Source organism: Pongo pygmaeus, chromosome 3 (assembly GCF_028885625.2).
Source record: "Pongo pygmaeus isolate AG05252 chromosome 3, NHGRI_mPonPyg2-v2.0_pri, whole genome shotgun sequence".
NCBI lineage: Eukaryota > Metazoa > Chordata > Mammalia > Primates > Hominidae > Pongo > Pongo pygmaeus.
Window position 1 is genome coordinate 88143445 of NC_072376.2, and position 27995 is coordinate 88171439.

The 27995-nt window shown below is 44.6% G+C and overlaps 1 protein-coding gene across 6 annotated transcripts; it reads right to left on the reverse strand.

Moving 5' to 3' along the window:
• Positions 1-217: 217 nt before the first annotated feature.
• On the reverse strand, positions 218-27995 carry NAAA (N-acylethanolamine acid amidase). Of its 6 annotated transcripts, none has more exons than XM_054485611.2 (11): positions 27305-27994; positions 26574-26738; positions 22673-22799; positions 17830-17920; positions 12339-12415; positions 7541-7713; positions 7330-7392; positions 6501-6567; positions 5347-5375; positions 1483-1560; positions 218-902 (listed from the first exon to the last, which is right to left on the reverse strand). In XM_054485611.2, the coding sequence occupies exons 1-11, from the start codon at positions 27685-27687 to the stop codon at positions 899-901; spliced, it is 1257 nt and encodes a 418-aa protein (XP_054341586.1). In that variant the 5' UTR covers positions 27688-27994; the 3' UTR covers positions 218-898. The 6 variants fall into 6 exon arrangements, 5 of the variants coding, with proteins under 5 accessions (XP_054341586.1, XP_063519835.1, XP_063519836.1 ...); XM_063663765.1 differs by having other exon boundaries at positions 1443-1560; XR_010126071.1 differs by lacking the exon at positions 5347-5375 and having other exon boundaries at positions 1443-1560; positions 27305-27995.

Genomic DNA, 27995 nt, shown 5'->3' on the forward strand with positions numbered 1-27995 from the left:
CATTTTCATTTACACTTTTAACCTTTTCTGACTTCATCCTCAAGGACATTTCTTTCATGCACATGTGAAAAATCAAACTCTACCAAGCAGCTGTTCATTCCCTTGAATCCTGACACTTAAATAACACCACAGCTAAGGAGTTGCTTTCTCAGGACAGCCAGCCGTTCAGAACCACAAGACTTCGGAGGTAAGAAAGCAGGGAGAACACAACGCTAAGTTTCTTGGAAATTTTTTTTATTCTCCTTGCCAACATTTCTTTTAACATTTTATTAGTTAATTATGTGACATTAAGAAATAATTTGGTTGCATATTATTTTCAAAAAGCAGTAAGAAAGTAGCTATTGAGAAAGAAGGAGGTCCATAGGTTTTCCAATAAAACGTTAGAAACATTATAAAAAACGAGACTCCTATTATATGGAAATACATGATCAAAGATCAGACTAACACACATTCAAACATACTTGGTTCAAAATAGAGTTCTCCATTTCTTTCAGATGAGTCTTTTTTCTTAGGCTCTTTCAGAAGCACTTCACAATGAACAGAGGTCTTGCCAGCTCATTTCATTAGTGGAGAAGCAAAGGTATGATGGCAGAATCATGAGAAGATGGAAATAAGGCCTGAGGATATGGCTTGATTTCTGAGACCAATTATCTTTGAGTTATTCACGCCAGGATAGAAGCTTAGAGAGGATCGAGGCAAACCATGAAGGGAAGGGAATGCAGGACAATGCCCATTACTGGCTTTACCACAAACTCCAAATTGATCTCTTGGCCCCACTTCGCAAGGTTGAAAAGTTAAATGAGGAAGGAGCCTGCATTGTTTGTAACATAATATAATACTTTCACTTTGTTTTATTTTTTAAGGTGCAGCTCTTCAAGAATTTCATTTAAAAAAAAAATCATCTGTAAGGGAAGAAAAAAATGCATTTAATTCAAAGACTGAATTTTTTTTTTTTTTTTTTTTTTGAGATGGAGTCTCACTCTGTTTCCCAGGCTGGAGTACAGTGGTGTGATCTCAGCTCACTACAAACTCCACCTCCCAGGTTCAAGCAATTCTCCTGCCTCAGCTCCTAAGTAGCTGGGATTCTGGGTGCCCGCCACCACACCTGGCTAACAGTTTTTTGTAGTTTTAGTAGAGACGGGATTTCACCATGTTGGCCAGGCTGGTCTTGAACTCCTGACCTCAAGTGATCTGCCTGCATCTGCCTCTCAAAGTGCTGAGATTACAGGCACGAGCCATCACGCCTGGTCGAAGATTGGTTTTCATACAAACAATTCCAAATAAAATATCTAATGATGACAATCTGACACAAATGACAATGCCAGATGCTTGTCAGAAAATATTATATATGTATACATTTTAAGGATGTTACCATCCTTTGTGAGAAATACCAGCACACACCCACTTCACCCCCTCTCCCCAAAACAACAGTAACAACAAACCTTTCACAGCATGGGTGAACACGCTCTTCTGCTGACTTACTTTTGACTGGGGTTTCTGATCCTAGTCATGTACTTGTCTGGGCTACCGGCACTCATTACTGTAGTATAAATTGTGAGGCTGAAAATTATGAGAGGAAATTTTATGTACACATCATTTTCTCTAACATGCCAGAGAGGGAAGAAAATGACCAAGTGCTTCCCTAACACTTGGGATCTGGGACAAGGTCCTTTATGCCAGAATATTTTAAATCTATGAATCAAGAGGTCAAAGTGCTCTTTCCTCCTATTTTGACAACACTGTGGAAGGCCAAGTTGGAGCTTAAAATTCTCAGACTTAATTATCCGGGTGTGGTGGTGCCTGAAATCCCAGCTACTAGGGAGGCTGAGGCAGGAGAATTGCTTGAACTTGGGAGGCGGAGGTTGCACTGAGCTGAGATTGCGCCACTGCACTCCAGCCTGGGCAACAGAGTGAGACTCTGTCTCATAAAAAATAAATAAATAAAATCTCAGACTCCTCAGAGCTCTCCCCGAAGGCAGTTGGGGAGACCAAGCCTTGGCCCTCACCCTGGCTCTGTCCTACCCCCAAGGGCCTTACTTGCACACATGTGACATCACCGCTTTCCCATTCCCCAGCAAGCACCTACCCCTGTGCTCTCCCTCAGTGGCCATGTACCACCATCAGGAGAATACCACCCAGGGAAGAGGAAAACACAAACCCTGGAAGTGGAGGTGGGGCTGTTCAGGCTGAGAATTACAGGGTCCTGGGTACTTGGGCAGACTCTAGGTGGGCAAATGCCCTTGGTCCAGCAGATTCCTTATACCATGGTTTGGGGGGTGGTATCACAACTAGAGGAATTCCAGAGGGGGGCCTCTAAAGCTCCAGGATCAAGGCACCTGCCCCGCCCCTCCACCTTGCCCAGATCTAAGGATGAAAAGTATAGTGTCATTGATTCCACATTCCGTATAGCAAGAGAACTAAACAACTTGAGCACATGTGCCCACATGCACACACATTTGTCTTGGAATCCAGCTGAGGTGCATGTGCAAAATATCAGAGCTGGGTTGTTCAGAAACAGGCAGAATTAGTGGCACTGGGTCCACAGCTAAATCATACACCCAGTTAAAGACAGCATTATAAGCAAGTGCAGAGCTCGTCCAAGGGTCATGGAGGTTCCCTGAACAGGACCTTAACTGCTTGTTTACTTTAGTCATAGTTCTATTCTCCATTATTGTTTTAGTGTTTTCTCTGCTCATGAGCCACAGCAGAGGATGGAGTTGTATTGGAGGTGGGTGTAATTTTGAAACACAGCACAAGGGGGCAGCATAGAGCTAACTGCCTTTGTTCAGACTACTTTTTTGTTGTTTTTCTGTTTTTTTCTTTTTTTATTTTCAGATACAGCTACACTTATTTCTATTAACCTCACACAACTGAACAGCCTCAGTTGAGGTTAATCATTACATGTAAAGGGCCTGAGAGTCAGAAGTCTGTGTTAATTCTGGCTCCATGGTGATTGTCACTTAAATGCAGTTTCTCTTGAGTTTTCAAGTATACAACAGAGGAAAAACATAACTTGGTAAACTGTTTATAATTTCTAACAATTTTATTTTGACCAAACCATTTCAGAAACCATTTCAACATTCATAACTGTTAACTCAGTAATCCTACTTCTGGGAATTCAGCCAAGGGAAATAATCTGAAAGTAAGCAGGGGAGAGGCAAACGAGTATGTTTATTTCAGAGTTTTAATAGAGGAAAATCTAACAACTGGAGAATGCTTAACTCAATTATAATACAGCCAACTGGCTACTGCCACCATGTAAAATTATGAGGGCTGTTCAAAGCAGAGAAAATGCTTTGTTTTATTAAAATAAATGTAACTATTTTATTATAATACTAATTTTTAAAAGATATATTCATCACTTCTTTTTTTTTTTTTTTTTTTAGACGGAGTCTCCCTCTGTCGCTCAGGCTGGGGTGCAATCTCAGCTCACTGCAACCTCTGTCTCCCGGATTCAAGCGATTCTCCTGCCTCTGCCTCCCGAGTAGCTGGGATTACAGGCATGCGCCATGACGCCTGGCTAATTTTTGTATTTTTAGTAGAGACGAGGTTTCACCATGTTGGCCAGGCTGGTCTCAAACTCCTGACCTCAAGTGATCCACCCGCCTCGGCTTCCCAAAGTACTAGGATTACAGATGTGAGCCACCGCGCCCAGCCAGATATATTCATCACTTCTATAATTACCTAAAAAAACTAAAAGAACACAAAAATAGTTTATTAACCCCCATTTAAGAAATGACTATTAAAAGGGCAAAATTGTGCCCTGCTATGAAGGGTACAGTCAATAGTGCATTGGAGCTAGCTCCTACAGGCTGGTGAGGGCCAATTATTAAATATGCAGGAAGTGTAGGAGCCAACTATAAGCCTGAAATCAGCCACGTGGGAGTATTCACACCATGGAAGTCAACAAATGCTACAAATTTGGGAATTTTTTCATTTATCCCTTCCCACACAAAGAGCTGGTTTACTAGCAGACCACTGGGTATGCTTTGTTACCCAAATAGCTCATTTGTTTGAGTAGCAGAATACTGACTAATTAGTTTTCTTTTCTTTTTTTTTTTTTGAGACAGAGTCTCGCTCTGTTGCCTAGGCTAGACTGCCATGGCATGATCTCAGCTCACTTGCAGCCTCGACTTCCCAGGTTCAAGCGATTCTCCAGCCGCTGCCTCCCAAGTAGCTGTGATAACAGGCATGCACCGTCATGCCTGGCTGATTTTTGTATTTTTAGTAGAGACGAGGTTTCATCATGTTGGCCAGGCTGGTCTCAAACTCCTGACCTCAAATGATCCACCCGCCTTGGCCTCCCAAAGTGCTGGGATTACAGGCGTGAGTCACCGCACCTGGCCTGCTTTCACTTAAAAAAAAAAAGAAAAAAAAAAAAAAAAGAAATTAAAAAGTATGGGAGTAAAATCCTAGGCTATACACTAGAGAAACCATTGCTCACAGAATGCTGCTATCAAGGGTACAGGCTAAAAAAGAACATTAACTTAGTGAATTGCCAGTGGAACAAGGAACAGCATCGGAGATAGTGGAAATTCCTCAGAAGGATAAAAGAAAACCAAAGGTATTCAGAGTTTATTTCTAAGGAGCTACTAAGAGGTGAAGGCTGTCCACAGCTACCTGACTGAGTTAGGATGAACACCTCACTGCCAGAATATTTCAAATGTAGGAATCAAGAGGTCAGCCAGTCGAACTGTTTTTCCTCCTAGTTTGACAACACTATGGAAGGCCAAGTTTGAATTTAAAATTCCCAGAGCTGGCCGGGCGCAGTGGCTCATGCCTGTAATCCCAGCACTTTGGGAGGCCGAGGTGGGCGGATCACGAGGTCAGGAGATCAAGGCCATCCTGGCTAAAACAGTGAAACCCTGTCCCTACTTTAAAAATACAAAAAATTAGCTGGGTGTGGTGGCACGCACCTGTAGTCCCAGCTACTTGGGAGGCTGAGGCAGGAGAATGGTGTGAACCCGGAGGCGGAGCTTGCAGTGAGCCGACATTGCGCCACTGCACTCCAGCCTGGGCGACAGAGCGAGACTCTGGCTCAAGAAAAAAAAAAAATTCCCAGAGCCTCCTTCAGGGTCACTCTATTCTCTTTACCTTTGGATTTCTTCATGGACTTCTCACCTGATTTATATTTGTTTATCACCACCCCCCCACCCCACCCATATTAGTCCCATGAGAGCAGAGACTTTGTTTGGCTCGCTGCTGTACCCACAGGAGTGCCCCCACAGGAGTGCCCCCACAGCCTGGTTATAGGAGCCCTCAGATCCTTGCTGAGCCAAACAGTACGTGAGTGAGTTCACTGTTCTGGAGTGATGTGTGAACAGACATGTTTAACAAGTCACTTACTTGTTACAAACTGGAACCACCGACAAAACCTGCATAGGAAAAAGTCATATTATAGAGAAGATTACATGGTAGAAGAAATACACATAGAATATCTATGGAGGGCTGGGTGCAGTGGCTCAGGCCTGTAATCCCAGCACTTTGGGAAGCCGACATGGGAGGATTGCTCAAGCCCAGGAGTTCAAGACCAGCCTGGGCAACATAGAGAGACCCTGTCTCTACTAAAAAAGAAAAAAAAAAGAATGTCTGTAGAAAGAACATAACCACTCTTTAGTGTATCTTGAGGTGATATAGACTTTTTTTTTGAGACAGAGTCTTGCTGTGTCACCCAGGCTAGAATGCAGTGGCGTGATCTTGGCTCATTGCAACCTCCGCCTCCCAGGTTCAACCGATTCTCCTGCCTCAGCCTCCCAAGTAGCTGGGATTACAGGCACACACCACCAGGCCTGGCTAATTTATATATTTTTAGTAGAGACGGGGTTTCACCATGTTGGCCAGGCTGGTCTCGAAGTCCTGACCTCAAGTGATCCTTCTGCCTTGACCTCCCAAAGTGCTGGGATTATAGGTGTGAGCCACCACATCCGGCCTGACTTTTTAATTCTTTCTCTTTTTTTCTTTTAAACAATGAACATATATTACAACTATGCCTTTTTCTTTTTAATATAAAGAAAAACTTTGGTGAAGATGGACATTTTAACTTATATAAAAGCAAGTTGAGAAAATGGCATATACTTTTTTTTTTTTTTTTTGAGATGGAGTCTCGCTCTGTCGGGCTGGAGTGCAGTGGCGCTGTCTTGGCTCACTGCAAGCTCCGCCTTCTGGGTACATGCCATTCTCCTGCCTCAGCCTCCGGAGTAGCTGGGACTACAGGCGCCCGCCACTACGCCCGGCTAATTTTTTGTATTTTTAGTAGAGACGGGCTTTCACTGTGTTAGCCAGGATGGTCTCGATCTCCCGACATCGTGATCCGCCTGCCTTGGCCTCCCAAAGTGCTGGGATTACAGGTGTGAGCCACCGCTTTTAATAAATGATTTCAACCAAATAAAACTTTTACCCTAATGTTTTCATCTACCAGAAGATTTCACGGAGTTTTTCATATTCACTATTAAGAAAACACCAAACATCCTAGGTATGCGGGACACTGTGACACAAGTTACCTGGAAAAGTGCCTCCAGGCTAAGGTTTGCTTGTCCCATAGCGTTAAGGGCCTTGATGGCAGATGTTCTGTAAGGACAAAGGTCAAAGGTCACTTGGCATTTCAACAAGCACTGAAGCCCATCAGCTGTCATTTTTGGGAGGCAGAATGCAAGCTCTAGTCTCATTATCTCCCTTTCTCCAAAACAGATTCTGGCCCCAAGCCTGTTTCCTGCTGAGGCCCAGCCCACCACAGTGGAATTCATCCAGCAGCTGGGACAGTTGGCACCATCTGCTCCAGAAAGCTGGGATGATGAAAATGTGTGGCTGCAGGACTGAACAGTGGCCAAACTTGTGGGGCAGTAAAGCCAAGGCAACGTATATAGTTACCTGCAATTTGGAACTGTGCTGACTTATAATTATAGAATGTTTACAACTTGAAGGGACAATAAAAACCCTTGACTGGTTTATTTATTATTTAAATAAGGGAAATAATTTCCTTCTAAAAATATCTTGCCTAGAAGACTATGAACCTGGCCCTTTGCTTTCATTTTACAGACACGTAAACAGAGGCCCGAGAGCCACCCAGTGAGTCATTAGCAGAGCTGGTGGTGGGCTCTAGGGCTCCTGACCCTGAGAGCCTCCCAACACCCACCCAGCTGCTGAGAGGCTCTGCCCATTGCTCTCCTCCACACAACACTCCCTTCCCGGCCAAGGCACTGGCGAAGGGGCTCAGGTGCATTTTCTGGGAGAGGATAGCACCCATAGGTCTTGCCGGTTCCTGTGACAGAATGGGCATATTCTCCTGACCGCAAGAAAACACTGCAAACCAGAAAGCACGTAGCAGCCTACCTCCGGTCATCTTGCTTGGGTGCTGGCTTCCAGTGGTCGTAATTTGTCTCAACTCGGAACCACCTATAACAGAGCACATCATCTTGTCTTATCCAAGGCAATTTACGACATAGCAAAGGAGACATATGAACGAATTTAAAATACCCCTCATTTCACCAATTAAAAAAATGATTATTTATACAAAATGACCAGAGCTTTCAATTCTACTTACGCTCCATTCAAAGGATCTAGAGGCCAAATGTCTGCTGGGCCATCTCTGTTCCTTGTGATGACCACCCCCTCCCGGGGGGACGTGCCACCAACAATGTAATAAACATCGGCAATAAGGGGCATCTTAGCCAACTTGCCAACAGCTGCTTCGAAGTTTTCCGACTCATTCAGGGTCTGAACAAAAAGATGAACTTGCATGAGCAACCTCACCTGCAGTTGGGTCCACACCAGATGATGCAAAAATGATCCAAAGCACATTCTCCTGATATGTTATGTCATGACTATCACCTTGATCTGCTCTGACCTTATCCTCTTGTTATCAGGGCTGCTAAGATGGAAGAAATTTCAGCTTCAAAGGGGAGCCAGGAGCAGCAGGAATTTCTGACAGGAGGAGAGAACCGTTGACAAGCCCTAGGCCTGGCTCAGCAAACACAGGCTGTGTGCTCTCCAGGCAGATCGCCCTCACAAAGGACTTTTCGTGCTTCTTCATTCATTTATTATTTCAACAGGGTTTTCTTGAATACCTACTCTGTGCCAGGCACTGTGCTGGTGTGGGGATAGAGCAGTGAATGAGTCATGTGGTCCTATTCTCCCCAAGTCTCTGAGGAAGACAGAAAAGTCAACAGCCAATGGTGACACAGTGTAATCAGAGTTCACATAGGAGAATAAGATGCTATGGACGTCACAGTAGGGGTCCCATCCTCACCAAGGGCAGTGGAGGAGGTACTGCAGGGAAGCATCGCATGAATTGAAGCTAAAGAGACAAACGCAAGTGAGTGGTGAAAGTGGTGGTTGCAGGGTGAGGAATGGCAGTGGGAAGGAGGATTCTAGTTCGATGGACTAGACTGGCAAAGGCTTGGGGATGAAAGAGTATGCGCTACATTAGGGCCCTGAGCTTAATTGGTGTTCAGACACCTCGAGGGCCCATGAAGACTTCCAAAGGCCTGTGGCAAGGATACTTAAGGGGATCACTCCCCGAATCTTCAGATTCCATATGGGCTCCTTCCCAGAGTTGATCTGCTCAAGAATATCCTTCAGTGGAGGGCCTGCTCGTCCTGTCTCCACCTTCACAACCACTCTGCTGCCATGTTTTAAAGGAAGTACATTGTATGCTCACCCATCCTGGATATTTCCAGGGCACATTGTCAAGGGTGGAGGTGGTGATAGGGTCAGACAAAAGAACAATTCGAGATATTGTTGTCTGCAAAGGCTCCATCATTCAGCACCATAAACCTTAACCAGCAATAAGTATAAGGCAAGAAAACTCTACAAAACCCATGGCAGAGCTTTGTAGAGTTTTCCTGCCTTATACTTAGCTACTCAGGGAGGCTGAGGTGGGAGAATTGCTTGAACCCAGGAGGTGAAGGTTACAGTGAGCTGAGATCACGCCACTGCACTCCAGCCTGGGTGACAGAGTAAGACCCTGTCTCAAAAAAAAAAAAAAAAAAGAAATGATCTGTCCTAACTTGTTTGACTGTAGGTCATATGATCCCCTTTCCAGAGAGGTTCCTGCCCTGTACCCAGAAGAAGGGAATGTATGGTCAGAGAGGCCAAGAAGAATTTAGACACACAGGCCTAGCTGGGTTTCCCCACTCCATCTATCAGCACTGGATCTACCTTTTTGTCCAGTCATATTTCTACATGGCATTCCATACTTTGTTAAACCTAAGCATAAACATGGACAATGTCCCCTTATCTTTGGGTCTTCATTCTGAAGACTCCTATGTCATTTACATGTTAAACAAATTTGTATGCCTTTTCTCCAATTAATCTGCCTTTTGTGAATTGACTTTTTGGTGAACCTTCAGAGGACAAAGAGGAAATTTTCCCTTGGCCTTTGCAGAGGTAATAGGAATGATGAAATATTTGTTTGCTTATGTTGCCTATACCATCCCCCAACTACTATCAAATTCATTTTCTCTAACCTGTGACAGCAAAGCAAAAGAACATCCATATAAAATACTGAAGGCACTGGTGACTTATTTTACCCAGGCGACAAAGTCAGGGAGTGCAAATGCCTCATCTATCTCAGGAAATGGAGGAAATGGGCAGTGACTGCTAAGAGACATGGAGTTTCTTTCTTCTTTCTTTTTTTTTTTAGTCTAGGTCCCAGAGGTTTCTTTTGTTATTTCATTTATTCACTTCTTTTCAGACATGGAGTCTCAATGTTGCCTGTTGGACCTGAACTCCTGGGCAGAAGGGATCCTCCCGCCTCAGCCTCCTGAGTGTCTGGGACTGCAGGCGAGCACCATCACACCCAGCAGATTCGTCTTTACCAGAGAACACAGCAACCTCAGCATATGGATTTTTTTTCTTTCCTTATCCAATCAAGAACTTTCACCTTTTTGATACAGGAGATAGAAAGAAATTAGGCAGATAGTGAGGGTAAAAGAGTCCTTGGCAAGGCTTCCTTTCTAACAAAAAGTAGCCCAAGAGGTTATTCTTTACTAACAAAGAGCAGCCTGAAAAATCGAGCTGCAAACATAGATAAGCAAACTGAAAGCTTGCATGGGTGAATGCCAGCAGCTGTGCCAACAGAAAAGGGCTACCTGGGAGCCAGGTATGTTCAAAATGGAGACTCCATCTTCCCTTCTTTCTTTCTTTTTTTTTTTTTTTTTTTTGAGACAGAGTCTTGCTGTGTCGCCCAGGCTGGAGTGCAGTGGTGTGATCTTGGCTCACTGCAACCTCTGCCTCCCGAATTCAAGCGCTTCTCCTGCCTCAGCCACCCAAGGGGCTGGGATTACCGGCACCCGCCACTACACCCGGCTAATTTTTGTATTTTTAGTAGAGATGGGGTTTCACCATGTTGGCCAGTCTAGTCTCGAACTCCTGACCTCCTAACTTCTCTGCCTCGGCCTCTCAAAGTGCTGGGATTACAGGTGTGAGCCGCCGCGCCCGGCCCATCTTCCCTTTTCTTTATCACCATGTGTACAGTAAAGAAGCAGGCAACACGGCACCAGCCAGGTAGAGAATCTATCTGCATAATAAAAGATTAGGGTGGGGGCAGACAGCTTTTCATGCCCTATGCAAATGGTACACCTGGTCCAACCAATCTTTCCTGCCCTAAGTAAATCAGATACCACCTCCTCAAGCTCATCCATAAAACCTCCTGCATTTCACCACAGAAGCAGCAACTCATTTTTTTGGGATTCCTCTTTGCTCTTCTCTTTCTTTCGCCTGTTAAACTTCCACTCTTAACCTCACACTGGTGTGTCCACATTCTAGTTTTCTGTGGCCCTGAGACAACAAATCTAAGGTGTCACCCCAGACAAACGAGGCCGTTTCATTTTCACCTAAGGGAAACACCTTACAGCTTCTTTTTGTCATACCCAAGTTGCTGGCATCTCTATTCTTGCACTTTGTGGCAAATTATTAAGTACGATAAGGGTTCCTTGAACACAAGCACTGAGATGCATAACAGTCTGATAATTGAGACAGTTACTAGGTGACTGATTTCATCCCACTATTTAAAATACTGTGTGATTTAAAACCGATGAATTATTTCTGGAATTTTCCATTTCATATTTCTGGACCACAGTTGACTGTGGGTAACAGAAACCAAGAATAAGGGGAGACTACTGTAGATGTGGCCTGGAACCCAGCACATTTTAATAGGTTCTTGTAGAGCAGATGTTCCTTTTGTTGTGTGCACAGCTGCCTTCTAATGTGTTTGCTTTGCTAGTTTGGATATTTGCAAATGGAGATTTTAAAAGGAGAGTACATCTGTCTCTGTAGATGAGCATAATATTATCTCCTATCTCAATCAGCTGTTGTGGAAAACTCTAGCCTATGACAAAGATTCTCTCCTTAACCAAACTCTAGCCATGCTCCTCTGAGCCCTCTTCTCTATTAGACCTTGACCCTGGCTTATAAAGACTTGAACAAATACTAATAGTTTCTAACAGCTCAAGGCCACGTCTCTCAGATGACTAGTCCCCCTTAAAGTGCCTGTCTGAGAAAACTCCAGGCTGTCAAAAGAATTTGCCATTTGTTCCAGCCAATACCTGAAGGTAGGGCCCCTGTCTCCCTGTCTCTGTGGGAGGGTAGGAGCATAGCTTAATTTTTTTTTTTTTTTTGAGACAGAGTTTCGCTCTTATTGACCAGGCTGGAGTTCAGTGGCACTATCTCAGCTCAATGCAAGCTCTGCCTCCCAGGTTCACACCATTCTCCTACCTCAGCCTCCCGCTCCGTCTCCCAGATTCACGCCATTCTCCTGCCTCAGCCTCCCGAGTAGCTGGGATTATAGGCACGTGCCACCACACCCGGCTAATTTTTTGTATTTTAAGTAGAGACGGGGTTTCACTGTTAGCCAGGATGGTCTCGATCTTCTGACCTCGAGATCCACCCTCCTTGGCCTCCCGAAGTGCTGGGATAACAGGCATGAGCCACCGTGCCCAGCCTGGAGCATAACTTCTAAGTTCCAGTTAGCAAACTCAAATTGGTTTCACATGAACCAATCCCGCCTTTCCACTTTTCACTTCTCTGACTATCCTAAGCTCCTGTTCCCTCACCTTTTAAAATACCCATCACCTCTGCACAAACCGAAGTTGAGCTCAGTTCACACTGGACTCTTCCTTACTCCAATAGCATATACTGATTACAATCTGTCCTTACCACTTTAACTAGTGTCTGGCTTTATCTTTGACATTTATCAAAAAGATTTATATGCACTTTGCAGACATTTAGATGCTTATTCTTTTAAGGAGCTCCTTACATTAAAAGCAACATTGTTAAATGACACAGAACAGTTTAGAAGGTGGAGGTGGAGTTAAGGAGGGCTCCACATTAAATATACTCACAGCGCGGATCAGCCAGCTGACCGGAATGTGTCTCCGAAACAGGGCAGCGATAGCATTCTCCCACCACCAGCCTTTATCTGCCAAATTGAGTATATATGTTATATATGTGTGTGTATATATGTACACACATGTAACAGATATATTATTTTAGCAAGGAAATATAGAGAGATATTCACTCAAGTTTTGAAAGCAGAATCTTTTGTACCAGGATACAATGATAATTATGTCAAAGGAAATAATTCTATTAATTACACCAGGCAAAATAAAATTATGTAGCTGTCAAGGGAAATGTCTTAATAAATATTAGGAAGAACATAGAGAACTTGAATCTTCCACACCTGTGATTTGTGCTCACATTTTAAAAAAATACAAATTTGCAATCATTTCCCAAAATTACTTTTGGACAACTTTTAGAAGTCTGTTAGGGGATTCATTGCCAAACAAAAGTTTTCATTCAAGGCTAAGTAATGGCAATACAAGAAAAAAATGGACAAATTGAATTTCACAAAAATTTTTAAAATTCTGTGCATTAAAAGACAGTATTAGCCAGGCACGGTGACTCACGCCTGTAATCCCAGCACTTTGGGAGGCCGAGGTGGGCGGATCCCATGAGGTCAGGAGTTTGACACCAGCCTCGCCAACATGGTGAAAGCTTGTCTCTATTAAAAATATAAAAATTAGCCAAGCATGGTGGCGGGCACCTGTAATCCCAGCTACTTGGGAGGCTGAGGGAGGAGAATTGCTTGAACCCGGGAGGTGGAGGTTGCAGTGAGCCAAGATCAGGCCACTGCACTCCCACCTGGGTGACAAAGTGAGACTCTGTCTCAAAAAAAAAAAAAAAAAAAGACGGTATCAACAGAGTAAAAGGCAATTCACAGATTGAGAGAAAATATTTGCATTAATAAGGGATTAATATCCAGAGTATTTAGAGAACTTCTAAAACTCAACAACAACAAAACATTCCAATTTAAAAATGGGCAAAGGGCCAGATGTGCTGGCTCAAACCTGTAATCCCAACACTTTGGGAGGCCCAGGTGGGAGGAGTGCTTGAGCCCAGGAGTTTTAGACCAGCTTGGGGAAAATAGTAAAACCCCATCTCTACAAAAAATTTAAAAACTACCAGGCATGGTGGCACATGCCTGTAGTCCCAGCTTCTGGGGAGGCTGAGGCAAGAGGATTGCTTGAGCGCTGTTGGTCAAGGCTGCAGTGAGCTGTGATTGAGTCACTGCACTCCAGCCTGAGTGACAGAGTGAGACTGTTTCAAAACAAAAAAAAAAAATGGGCAAAGGACCTGAATAGACATTTCTCCAAAGAAGATATACAAATGGCCAGTAAGCACATGAAAAGATATTCCATATCATTAATCATTAGAGAAATGCAAATCAAAACTACAATGAGATGCCACCTCACACCCATTAAGATGGCTACTATCGGCCAGGTATAGTGGCTCATGCCTGTAATCCCAGCACTTTGGGAGACCAAAGTGGGTGGATCACTTGTGCCCAGGAGTTTTAGACCAGCCTGGGCAACACGGCAAAACCCTACCTCTACAAAAATTAGCCAGGCATGATGGCACATTCCTGTAGTCCTAGCTACTCGGAAGGCTGAGGTGGGAGGATAACTTGAGCCTAGGAGATTGAGGCTGCAGTGAGCCAAGATCCCACCACTGTACTCCAGCCTGGGCAATAGAGTAAGACTCTGTCTTAAGAAAACAAAAAGAAAAGAAAAAGAAAAAAAACAGGCTGTGTGCAGTGGCTCACTCCTGTAATCCCAGCACTTTGGGAAGAAGCCGAGGCAGGAGGACTGCGTGAGCTCAGGAGTTTGAGACCAGCCTGGGTAATATAGTGAGACCTTGTTTCTACTAAGAAAAAAAAAATAAAAATAAAAATTTTTAATGCCCCCCCCCCCCGCCAAAAAAAATAGCTGGAATTTGAATGTTTCTAGTGTAAAGAAAAGACAAATATTTAAGGTAACACATATCACAATTAGATTGTGCGTACATGATCGTGCATTTATGAATGTGTGATTTGAGACAGAAAGACTCTGTCTCAAAACAAACAAAAAAAAATGGGCAAAGGACTTGAATAGATATTTCTCCAAAGAAGATATACAAATGGCCAGTAAGCACATGAAAAGATACTCCATATCATTAATCATTAAGAGAAATAAAAATGTGATTTGCATTTCTCTGATGTGATTATATGAAGGTAACACATTATCACATGTGCTCCCAAAATATGCACATGTAATGTGTATCAATAACAAAATTAATTTTTAAAAACCCACTCTAGCAATTTTGAAATATATAATACATGATTGTTAACTGTACTCACCTTGCTGTGTGGATCACCAGACCTTATTCCTCCTGTCTAATTGAAACTTTGTACCCTTTGACCATTTCCCTTTTTCCTCAGTGCATAGCAACCACCATTCTACTTTCTGCTTCTATGAGTTCAAACTTGGAGATGCCACATATAAGTGAAATCATGCAATATCTGTCACAATAGGTTTTAAGCAGGGGAACAACCTGACCATTCTAGTTGCTGGGTAGGGAAAGAATTATAAGAAAGTAAAAATAGTAGCAAGGAGATCAGGTGGACTGATCAGGCAGTACAGGTGTGATGGGGGCTAGCTCAGCAGTGGAGGTAGAGAGAATGGACAGGTACAGTCTAGTTCTGCTGTCAGAGCTGATAAGACTTAGGGAGTGAGGGGTCAGTGATGATTTCTGGTAGCAATTGGTTGGGTAGAGGTGCCATTTTCTGAGACATGGGAAACGAGGAGAGGGACAGATTTGAGTAGAGGCAGAGTTGGGTAGAAAATAGGGAAAAGAAGAAAGCAAGAGATCTGCTTAGGCATGTTAAGTGTAAGATGCCTAGTAGACGTCAGAGTGGAGATGCTGAGAAGATGGCTGGATGCTCCAGTCTAGGACTCAGAGGAGGCCAGGCCTGGAGATGCAACAACAACAAAAACACTTCTGTGGCCCTTGCTCTGTGCCAGGGACTGCTGTTATTTCATATTCGTTAATTCATTTCATCCTCATAGCAGCTATTATCATCCCTGCTTTTTTTTCCTTTTTTTTGAGATGGAGTCTCGCTCTGTCGCCCATGCTGGAGTGCAGTGGCGTGATCTCGGCTCACTGCAAGCTCCACCTCCCGGGTTCACACCATTCTCCTGCCTCAGCCTCACGCCTAGCTGGGACTACAGGCGCCCGCCACCACGCCCGGCTAATTTTTTGTGTTTTTTTTTAGTAGAGACGAGGTTTCACCATGTTAGCCAGGATGGTCTTGATCTCCTGACCTTGTGATCCACCCGCCTCGGCCTCCCAAAGTGCTGGGATTACAGGCGTGAGCCACCGCGCCCAGCCCATCCCTGCTTTCAAGATGAGGAAACTGAAGCACTGACAGGTTAAACTCCTTGATCGTGGTCACCCAGCTACAGCAATAAGATTTAAACCCAGGCAGGCTGGCCCTGGAGTCTTGAGGTCTTATCCACCAGGTGTTTTGTTAAGCCTCCCCATGCCCTGTGGCATTCATTAGTCTTCCTCATATCTTTATCCTTTCCTAGGGTGGCTTTGAGGCATTGCTGGCACCCCTCATAATGTCCAGAGACTTAATATCACAGCTCATTGCAGCCTCTAACTCCTGGGCCCAAGCCATCCTCCCATTTCAGCCTCCCACGTAGCTGGGACTACAGGCACGTGCCACCATGCCTGGCTAAAAGCAGTTTGACAGTATTTCATTAAATGCATATGTTGTAGACTAACTTGGTTATTTTTAACTGCTCATACCTTAGATTCTACTAATCAAGTTTGGTAAACAACTTGAGTTGCAAAATGAAAGCCAGCCATTTTTAATAAATATACATGTGATTATAGGCATTCTATTAAAAACCTTAGTAATAGGTTTTGTCATGCTGTGGTTTGGGTACCACTGGTTGAGAACCAGTACTATACATAGCTGAGATATGAGAAAATGTGGAAGAAATACATTAGGATAAAGAACTGCTTATCGTGGACACTGATATATACGCAATCACTATCTTCCTGGTAAAGCCTTCTGTAAAAGATAAGAATAAATAATAACACTGGCCAGGCATGGTGGTTCACGCCTGTAATCCCAGCACTTTGGGAGGCCGAGGCGGGTGGATCACCTGAGGTTCGGAGTTCGAGACCAGCCTGGCCAACGTGGTGAAACCCCGTCTCTACCAAAAATACAAAAATTAGCCGGGTGTGGTAGCACGTCCTGTAATCCCAGCTACTCAGGAAGCTGAGGCATGAGAATCGGCTGAGCCTGGGAGGCAGAGGTTGCAGTGAGCTGAGATGGCCCACTGCACTCTAGCCTGGGAAACAAGGCGAGACCGTCTCAAAAAAACAAAAACAAACAAACAAAACAAAACAAAAACCCCAAAAAAACAACACCATGAAGTCAATCAGGTTTCATCAGACAAACAACACTAAACTTCAAGATACTCCTTGTATATATCCTTCTCCTTGATTCAGCTGCACGCTGAGGACAGACACAGAGCTCACTTATCTCTAGATTTCCCACATACTGTGGAACTAAATGGTGTTCCCCTGAGATCTGGAGAATGGCAGTGGGGATGTCAATGAAAAGAGCAATTGGGTCAGGACCCAGGAGAGCAATCTGAGAACTTCCTCTCCCACTACTAGCTGTCATTTCATCTCACAGCCTATTTCTTTCTCTGCCTAACGAATGGAGTTAAAAATAACAGCCCTGCCTAACAGGACTGTTGTGAGGGTCTAAGAAGAAGACATGTGAGGATGTGCATGGTAAACCAGAACGTGCTTTACAAATGTTGCTTGTATAACAGCATCATATATCCCCTAGATTATCACAGTAGTTTCCAAATGGTCTTCTGCTTCCATCTTAGCCTAACACAACCCAATCTCTACAGAGCAGCAAAAGTAATAGTTAAAAATATAAATCACATCTGTTCACTCCCTGGCCTACAATCCCCCTACAGCTTCCATTATGCTTAAAATCCAAACTCTTCATTGTGGCCCTGCACCGTGGCCTCAGCCTCTTCTTCACTTCTAATGTCACTACCCACTTACTCCCATGCTATAACCACACTGACTTTCTTTGGCTTCTGAAATCCACCAAGCTTATTATTACTACCTACGGCCTTCATCCTTGCAGTAAGACCACCAGAAATGGTCTTCCCCTGGCTTCTGCAGAACTAGCTCCTGGATCACATGGGTCAGGCCTTCTCTGACCCTCTGACCTGTACTAACCACCCCACCTCGTCCTTCACTCTCTATCACAGCTTCCTATTTTGCTTTCTTTGCAGCACTTATTGCTACCTGAAATCTTCATTGCTTCCACGCAAACTGTCCATTTTCTCCCCCTAGGATGGAAGTCCCTGCCACATAGTGGGTGTTCTGTATATTCTGTTGGGCGAGTGAAGGAAGTGCTTGGATAGACCTGAACAATAATGTAGCTAAAATTACACAGGAGTTTGTTTTGATTACCTCGTTCATCACCAGAAACTGTAAACTTGTGTGGGCTCTGGCCAGTCCATAATCCTACATAGCCAATAAAAGTAGTTCCTGTGAATGCAATCTGAAATCAAGAGATAACACGGATCATTTCACCATTCCAATCAAATACACTGAAATCACCTGTTCTGCCCCACAATTTTCTGGATTTTTTTCTTATAAATTCCAACATAATAGAATAAAACTCTGAAATAGTCTTCTAAGACAGAGGTTCTTAACCTTAAGCTGGGGTGGCGGGGGCGTGGTCCATAGATAGATTTTAGTAGATTTGTGACCTTGGATGGGAAAAAAAAAGATGCATCTTTATTTTCACTAACCTCTAACTGAAATTTAATTCCTTCTATAATGAATGCATGCAACAAATCACACAATCATAATCCTGCCTATAATTTTGCCACTAGTAGAAATCACAGGTATTTTCACGTACGCAATGCTGGCTGCAGATATTTTGAAACACTATCCATAATTTACTACTTTGAAATCATGATAGTTATTAGACCCACTGCTAAGCCTTACTATTTAATGTGTTAAGAAAAAGTATAACATTGAAATGGCTGTTCTCAACACAACTGATTTTCTTTGTAATCCTGCATATTTTATTTTATGTATTTATAAAACATTATTCACCAAAGGGGTGCACAAAGCAGGTTAAGAAGCCCCATCCTAGAAGTAGCAAGTGGAGTCTTACTTTAAAACTTGTTTTGAGGCCAGGAGCGGTGGCTCACGCCTGTAATCCTAGCACTTTGGGAGGCCAAGGTGGGCAGAACACCTGAGGTCGGGAGTTCAAGACCAGCCTGACCAACGTGGAGAAACCCAGATTCTACTAAAAATACAAAATTAGCCGGGCATGGTGGCGCATGCCTGTAATCCCAGCTACTAGGGAGGCTGAGGCAGGAGAATCACTTGAACCCGGGAGGCGGAGGTTGCAGTGAACTGAGATAGTGCCATCGCACTCCAGCCTGGGCAACAAGGGTGAAACTCTGTCTCAAAAATAAAATAAAATAAAATAAAATAAAACTTGCTTTGATTTGATTATGAGATGAATATCACATATTTTATAAGCTCTGTGAAGTTAGGAGATCAAAGTGGGACTGTTCACCAATAATAATCACATTTAAATTTTAAATATTTAAAAATCCTTTTACACAGCTCTTTCATTTGATCTTTACAACTATCCCATGAATTATAGGCATTACCCCCACTTTAAATTAAGGTCACAAGCTCCAGTGATTGCAAGATACCACTATGTAACCTGCAGGAGAAAAATCAAACTCTGTATGTCACCGAGGCTGGAGTGCAATGGTGAAATCACAACTCACTGCAGCCTCGACCTCCTGGGCTCAAGCGATCCTCCTACCGCAGTTTTCCAAGTAGCTGGGACCACAGGTGCATGCCACCAAACCTGACTGATATATAAACATATACATAATTTTTTTTTTTGCTTTTCCTAGAGACAGGGTCTCCCTGTGTGGCCCAGGCTCGTCTCAAACTCCTGGGCTCATGCAATCCTTCTGTCTTGGCTTCTCAAAGTGCTGCGATTACAGGTGTGAGCCACCACAGCTAGCCTTTATCAGTTATTTCTGATACCAAATTTTATTTTTCAAATAAGTACTTTGGCCAGGCATGGTGGCTCACACCTGTAATCCCAGCACTTTGGGAGGCCAAGGCAGGCAGATCACTTGAGGCCAGGAATTTGAGACCAGCCTGGCCAACACGGTGAAACCCCATCTCTACCAAAAATACAAAAATTAGCTGGGTGTGGTGGCATGCACCTGTGGTCCCAGCTACTCGGGAGGCTAAGGCCGGAGAATTGCTTGAACCCAGGAGGTAGAGGTTGCCGTGAGCCAAGATTGCACCATTGCACTCCAGCCTGCAACAGAACAAGACTCTGTCTCAAAAAAAAAAAGAACTTAAAACAGTATCTGACTCATACTGTTCAATAAAAGTTAACTAATACCATTATATTTTAAGAAATAAATAGTCCTAGATTGATATTTTCCTTAGAAAAATTAGGTCAGTAATGTTTTTCATTTAATTATTTATTTTTACCTTATCTGCTTGTAAAAATAATTTAAGGTGGCTGAATTACAAGGGAGAATGCAGTGGCCTTAGTTTTATAAATGACCTCAGCCCTCAGACTTACTGAGGGCCTCCATGAGTGTCTCATCTCCACGGATGGTGGTAAAGCAGAAATAAGTCTTCCTTACTACTCAAATGTAATTATATGGAAAATAAAAAGTAATTATATGGCCACCTCATTTGCATGACACCGTGACCGTCAGGGTCACTCCTGGAGGGCTGAGAAAACTGAAGCTATGAGATCAAAAATCACATCGTAGTTTTCAATTATAATACATAATTATAAATAATTTTGAGATATAATTTGTAAGATATTTTATCTTGCAGCTCTGGAAATCTGTCTTTACTTCTGTTTGTACTTCCCAGTTGTTTCTGCCTAGTCAGTTAACATAAACAAACCCTTAGCAGGGAATTTTAAGTTACAGCCTGGTGCCTGGTGCAGTGGCTCAAACCTGTAATCCCAGCACTTTGGGAGGCCGAGGCGGGTGGATTATCTGAGCTCAGGAGTTCAAGACCAGCCAACATAGTGAAACTCCGTCTCTGCTAAAAATACAAAAATTAGCCGGCTGTGGTGGCACCCTCCTATAGTCCCAGCTACTTGGGAGGCTGAGGCAGGAGAATTGCTTGAACCCGGGAGGCAGAGGTTGCCGAGATCGCGCCACTGCACTCCAGCTTGGGTGATAGAGCCAGACTCTGTCTCAAAAATAAAAACAATAGTAATAATAATAATAATAATTTACAGCCTAATTAAGGCTGTAAACGAAAACTATCAGTAGGCCTAACGCCTGGGTTCTGGCCCTACCTCTGCCATGTCTCTAGAGGCCTTGTGATTTGAGGCAAGTCAGTCTCTGCGAAGCTGGGCCCCCTCATCTAGAAAGTAAAGATAAAAATGTTGACTTATGCCTGCTTCACAGGGCTGCTGGGGGGATCGAATGAGGTCCTGTGTATGATAATACTTTTGTTGTTGTTGAGATGGAGTCTCACTCTGTCACTGGGCTGGAGTGCAGTGGTGCGGTCTCAGCTCACTGCAACCTCCGCCTCCTAGGTTCAAGCGATTCCCCTGCCTCAGCCTCCCAAGTAGCTGGGATTACAGGCACCCACCCACACGCCCAGCTGATTTTTTTTTTTTTGTAGTTTTAATAGAGACGGGGTTTCACCACATTGGCCAGGCTGGTCTTGAACTCCTGACCTCATGGTTCGCCCGCCTCGGCCTCCCAAAGTGTTGGGATTACAGGCGTGAGCCACTGCGCCCAGCCAAAAATACTTTTAAGATTACAAACACTAGACAAGAATGAGAGATGAATTATTTTGTGGATAACCTGTTCTTAATTTCATAAAACAATTTCTTGGCCATAAGTCCTCCATAGAAAAGCAATACCCAAGTGTAAACTGTCTATATTCAGTAACAGTCACCTGAGTACTGAGAGTAAAACTACCTCTACAGACTATTTCTCTATAGATTATTTCATGGGAACTCCAGGAAAAACAAAAACAAATGAAGCAATAACTATTAGAGTGAGTTTCAGAGCAGCTGAAATAATTTATTTTTATTGCATTTATTCCTTTGTCTCTTTATAAGAGTATTAGCTTATTATAGAATAATGGAGAAAAAACATGAATAAATAATAAATAATATTATCCTTCATTCAGTAATAACTTAATATTTTGCAGATTTCCGTTGAGAATTTATTATGCATTTATATTATCATTACCACTTAAAATCATTTTTAAAGTAATTCAGCTAGAAATCAAATTGTTAATAGTGGCGAAGTAAAGAAATGGGACTGGAAAGGAGAAATTTTTACTTTAAATATTTCTGTACTGTTTGAATTTTTTATGAAAAAAAGTGTTTGTAAAAGCAGATGACTGAGTAGTTAGTAAATGAGTTTTTAGTATTTGTGAATCAACCCCTAAATGCAAAGAACAAAGGGAATATAGTCCTTGTCCTTACAGCCAAAATCTGGCTTTTGCACTCTGTATTCTGTTTTACAGCAAAACATGCTTTGCGTACTCAATGAACATTGATTAATTCTGTCTCTTTAAAAGTTTATACAGTTGACAACAGCACACACTAGATTATAGTTTTAAAGGGACCATGCTATAAACAAAAAATCTAAGTATAATTTTTTGAAGATCATACACAAGAAAGTGGTGTGGGTCAATCACACTTGCAGAATGAAGGACCATTTATTATTTGGCTACAACTTTACATAGACGACTTCATTTAACATTTATAACTATTGCAGTAAAGTAGTTATGAGCCTCCATGAGCTGTAGTCTGCAAAATTAGGGAATGAGTAATTTCTCAGGTTCACAAAGGAAGTACAGTAACTGATAGAATCAAGATTCAAACCTGGGACTGTCAGATCCCAAAGTTGGGTGTTTCTAGTTATTGCACTACCCAGCCCCTCCATATTCCAGAAGCAGCCTGGGCATGGGAAAGCAGAGGAAAGAGCTGACTCTGCATAAGTGGATGATTGATCCCTCTCTAAAAGAGATTTCCCTGTGGAAAACTGGGTGACCTCTTTAAGTAGATGCTCAATAATAAATAATAAATGACCGTCCTTCCTATAAGCATAATTGATGCAAACCTCTCTTCTGACTTTGTTTTTCCAGGGGTGTGATTTTCTTGTGTCTTATACTGATAACACACTTAAGTTAGCAGGCCATCCAAATGACTGCTAACTTGAGTTTGCAAATCTTTCTGATTTTTTATCTTATATGGTACGGATTATACCTGCCCATTCTTTAAGAATTGCACATCCACGGTCAACTTGCGTAAGATATTCCCAAAAGGATAATCCAGATTCCGACCATGGTAAATGTGGCCTCTGGAGTCTTGAGCCACAATACTGGTGCAGAATCTGAGAAAAGGGAAAAGTCCAACATGAATGAATAAGACAGCTAAGAAAAAAAAGGAAAAGGAGTTTTTCATTTGTAAAACAAATCCTCAAAGTAAAAGTTTTTCTTCCTTATAACTGATATATGTGCTATAATGCTTATATAAGAATATAGATTAACAATTCAAGATGAAAAACACAACTGGATACAACTCATCTGTGTTCATTCAGTGTTTCTAGGATCTTTGCCCTTAGCACACACGGAGGGCATCATAAGCATAGTAAGTAAGAATGTCATCCTCAGTCTAAATCCGAAGTGAAACTAACCTATCCTGGGCTCAGGAGACCTCTGAACTCTGCTTTTTCCTCTGCTTGGCAGCATGTATTCTATTTAACACATGATTCAAAACCAGCTCAAGCTCACCTCTCCATATATGAATTCCTCAGAGCAAATAAAGTAACACTAAACCATTGTTTCACAAATGTTTCATTTTGTCCCCTTGGGAAAATGGCTGGCTCTTAAGGGACTTGGCACTTTTCCTGTCTCTCTCCCAGCTCCTTGCACAGAGATCATAATTTAAAAAAAGGGGGAATCTCTGTGAACAGAAGTATTGTGAGAAAAAGAGGAGGAGGCTTGTTAAGTATCTATCCATATTCTCTGAGAATATTTAACTGTACATGAAAAAATATTTATATACAGTATGTCCAATACCAGGGGAAAAATATGTACATCCACATGAACAAAACTGAGAGAAAATATCCTGAAGGGTTTTTCTGGTCATTTTTTAATAACAGGATGGTGGTTAGCTTTGTTTTTTCACTTTTCTACATTACTGATTTTCTACAATGATTACATGTTACTTTTATAATTGGGGAAAAAAGTGTTACCTTTTGTTTGTTTGTTTAAAGATGGAAACTTGGGCTGGGCAAGGGCACAGTGGCTCATGCCTGTAATCCCAGCACTTTGGGAGGCCAGGGTGGGTGAATCATGAGGTCAGGAGTTTGAGACCAGCCTGGCCAACATAGTGCAACCCCGTCTCTACTAAAAATACAAAAATTAGCCGGGCATGGTGGCACACGCCTGTAGTCCTAGCTATTTCGGGGGCTGAGGCAGGAAAATTGCTTGAACCAGGGAGGCGGAGGTTGCGATGAGCCAAGATCGCGCCACTACACTCCAGCCTGAGTAACAGAGTGAGACTCCGTCTCAAAAATAAATAAATAAAATAAAATAAAGACGGAAACTTGGTCAGTTTTAATTCCCTCCAAGGTTTCCGTTATTTATTTATTTATTTATTTATTTTGAGTCTCTGTCACCCAGGCTGGAGTGCAGTGGTGCAATCTCGGCTCACTGCAGCCGTGACTTCCTGGGCTGAAGCGATCCTCCCACTTCAGCCTCCTGAGTATCTGGGACCACAGGTGCAAGCCTCCACGTCCGGCTAATTTTGTGGTATTTTTTGTAGAGACAAGGTTTTACCATGTTGCCCAGGCTGGTCTTGAACTCCTGGGCTCAAGAGATCCATCCACCTCAGCCTCCCAAAATGCTGGGAATGCAGGCGTGAGCCACTGTGGCCGGCCTCCCTCCAAGGTTTTTGAGCTTAACTTCAAAGAGTTCAGGTCAGGGAGGGGACTGGTAAGACATGGGAAGTACTAAAGCAAAGTTTGTGGAATCTCTCTCAAAGGCGATTTTTCGAAATTGGCAAGATAACAATACTTTCATCTCAGGCCCAAATGTTGTAGTGTGATGCAGCAGTGCACAAGCACGGGAGATAAATGAGGAAACAGGCTCTGCTTTGAAAGGCACAGCAGCGAACTGGAGATTCCCATGCTTTTAGCACTCATCAGCCACCTGACTTCCAGCAAGGTGGCCCCACTGAGGCTTGGTTTCCGTATCACAAAACAGATGATACCATCTTCCCCACGGGGCTGTGTTCATGAAGTGCCTGGCACCCAGTAGGCTCAATAAAGGGTAGCTAGTATTATTCTAATTCAAGAAGGCTTACTTCCAACATGAGAAGAAAGCATTTCCTTTGTTAATGCTAGTGGAATTGAATGGTGCTTTCTATTAGGCAATTCAATAAATACCTTAGTATCAAATCCAAAAGTTAGAATGTTTTTACTAGAACTTTTGCTTTAATCTGTTTGAATATGGTGACTCCAACAGATGAGGGTAAAAATGATTCGTGATTTTTCATTGAGAAAGCTGTAAGTTAAAAATAGGAAAAAGTTGGAGGTAGGAGAGGGAGGTGGTAAAATTATAATAACTTAGTTCAACTGAAAAGCATGTTATTTAGCAGGCCTGTGTCTTTTCTGTGCCTGAAAGCATTTCCTGAAGAGGAAGGCAGTCCCAGTGCTTTTTAGCTTACTCTGTCTAGGTGTTCTGGGAAAATGCCTGGGCCAGTAAAGTTTCATTATTCCAAGATCTTTTCTACCCCCATCATCTTTAGGCAGCAAGAAGCTCTAAGTATGTACAAGAGGTTACAAGATGAAGCTAGTCTGGTGGCAAAACAATAAGTATTGAAGGAAGAAACCAAGTCAAAACCTCTCTTTATTCCAGGGCCTGTTACTGAGCCCATAAACCTTTAGTGGTCCCCTGCACTTTGCCTGGGATCAACCACACACTCCATGTTGCTTTCACTTCTGGGTGCACTTTTTTTTTTTTGATATGGAATCTCGCTTTGTCACCCAGGCTGGAGAGTGCAATGGTGCCATCTCGGCTCACTGCAATCTCTGTCTCCTGGGTTCAAGTGATTCTCCTGCCCCAGCCTCCCGAGTAGCGCTGGGATTCACAGGTGCCCGCCACCAGGCCCTGGTAATTTTTTTTTATTATTAGTAGAGACGGGGTTTCACCATGTTGGCCAGGCTGGTCTTGAACTCCTGACCTCAGGTGATTCACCCGCCTCGGCCTCCCAAAGTGCTGGGATTACAGGCGTGAGCCACCGCGCCCAGCCTGGGTGCACATTTTATCATGCCCGCTTCCCGGTCCAAACACTGGCTGGCCCTATTAGAGCAGTGTTCCCTGTCGCCCCAGCCCTGGTGGACACAGACACTTCAGCCACGACACACACGAAAGGATAAATGCAGGGCGACAAATAAGGGCAGAGATGAGCCACTGCCAGTATAGAGCTGGAAGGCCACTGAGTTAACTAAAGGGTCCAGATGAGAGGAGGCTTAGTTTCAAAAACTTCCTGGAAAAGTACGTTTTGAGCAGATTTTTTTTTTTTTTTTTTTTTTGAGACAGAGTCTCACACTGTCGCCAGGGCTGGTGTGCAGTGGCGCGAACGCGGCTCGCTGCAACCTCCGCCTCCCGGGTTCAAGGGATTCTCCTGCCTCAACCTCCTAAGTAGCTGGGATTACAGGTGCCCACCACCACGCCTGGCTAATTTTTTGTGTTTTTCGTAGAGACGGGGTTTCACTATGTTGGCCAGGCTGGTCTCGAACTCCTAACCTCGTGATCTGCCCACCTTGGCCTCCCAAAGTGCTGGGATTACAGGCGTGAGCCAACGCGCCCAGCCTTTGAGCAGAATTTTAAAAGTACGCTACCTGGATTGGGGAAGAGAAAACCCGGGGCTACCGGTAGAGGGAAAGTTTAGCGTTGAATCGGAGAAGCTGCTTTCCCTCTCGAAGCCTAAGATGTGCAGCTCAGATTTACCCACAGAGGCAAAGAGGAAACGCTGGAGGTTTCGGGGCAAGCAGGCACCACCCTGTTTTTATCACACGGAAAACATGTCTCCTCCCGCTAGTCTGTGTCGGAGGCCCCCGCAAGCTCCGCGTTACTCCGCGCCGGCTTGGGGCACTCACGCGGAGGACTCGTAGGCCAGGTTGACCAGAAGGCAGTCCGCCAGGCTGAGGTTCATGAAGTCACACATGCCGCGGATCTCGCCGGTGAAGGGCTGGGGCAGCAGGCGCTCCAGCTCCAGGACCACTTTTCCGATTAACACGTGCACCCACTTGGGGACTCTGTCCCTAGAAACAAAAAGCACAAGGGCGTCTGACCCGCTCAGAGGTCGGTGGCGTGCGACTGCGTGTGCACTGCGAGCGGGGCTACATCCTTAGGGCGTGAGGTCTCAGGGCCACGGCTCCCCAGTCAGTGGACCGCCCAGGCGCGGCGTCACTCAATCCGCAGCCTCCCGGGAGTGGGGGGAAGGGGGCGGGGGGAAGGCGGCGGGTAAGAAAACTCGGAATGGGGAGGGCGAGTGAGGCTGGTCCCAAAGGGGCAAGCTTGGAAGGCCCGCGAGGCCCGCAAGGAAGGCGCGGGTTGCCCCTCCTCGGTAGCTATGCAGCCCGGGCGACAACTCGCGCGCCACGCTGACCCGGAATGGCTCAAGGACTGGCGTGCCACCGAACTTGAAAGCCGAACCTGCCGCGCTGGATTCTCCCCAACCCCGACGCTGCTCAGGGCGGCAGCCAAAGCCAGTTCTCCAAGGAGCCCTTTTAAAGCGTCCCCGTTTAACGCACTCTGAGCAGCGCGCGTCTGACTCCGACCCGCAGGGCCGGTGTCCCCGCAGACCCCGTCCAGGGCCCCAGCTCACCCGATGACTTGCGCCATCGCGGCGCGCACCAAGTCCAAGTCGTAGTGCCGCAGCACGGGCAGCCAGCGCAGCTCGGGGGCCGAGTCCAGGCTCACGTTGAAGCGCGGCGCTGCTGGGGGCGAGGCGGCTGACAGCCCGGCCCCGGCCAGCAGCAGCAGCAGGGACAGAAGCTCCGGGCGCGCCTCCCGGTCCGCGGTCCGCATGGCTCGGGCTCCAGCGGCCGCAACTTGGAGAGCTGCAGCCGCTGTCGGAGCCCCGGTAAGCCGTGGAGGAGGAGGAGCTGGGGCTGGGCCGCGATGGCTGGAGGTGGGGCCCGCGCACGACCCGCCCGCCCCCGTCACCGACAAGCCCGAGCGGCGACACCTCCCGTCCCCGCCGCGCATCCACTAGCCCGCCCCGACTCTCCATCCGGCCTGGAGGTCCCTGACCGCGGGGCCGCTAAGGGTTGGGGCTGCCGGCAGTCGGCTTCTCACCAACTCCCGGTTCCAGCGCACCTGCTTGGGCCGAAGGAGTGTAGGCTGCGGCCGGGAGGGGCTTTAAGATTTTCAGTAGCGAAAAGGTGTCAGGAAAGCCTTTTCAGTTAAACTTTGTTTGCTTGCTTGCTTGTTTGTTTGAGATGTAGTCTCACTCTATTGCCCAGACTGGAGTGCCGCGGCGTGATCTCGGCTCACTGCCAACTCCGCCTCCTGGG

Coding starts and splice junctions, on each gene's coding strand:
- NAAA (XM_054485611.2), bottom strand. CDS start 27,687: ATGCGCGGCGGGGACGGGAGGTGTCGCCGCTCGGGCTTGTCGGTGACG. Junction 22,800..26,573: donor CTGGCCTACGAGTCCTCCGC/GTGAGTGCCCCA, acceptor CCCTTTTCTCAG/ATTCTGCACCAGTATTGTGG. Junction 17,921..22,672: donor AATTCTTAAAGAATGGGCAG/GTATAATCCGTA, acceptor TCTTGATTTCAG/ATTGCATTCACAGGAACTAC.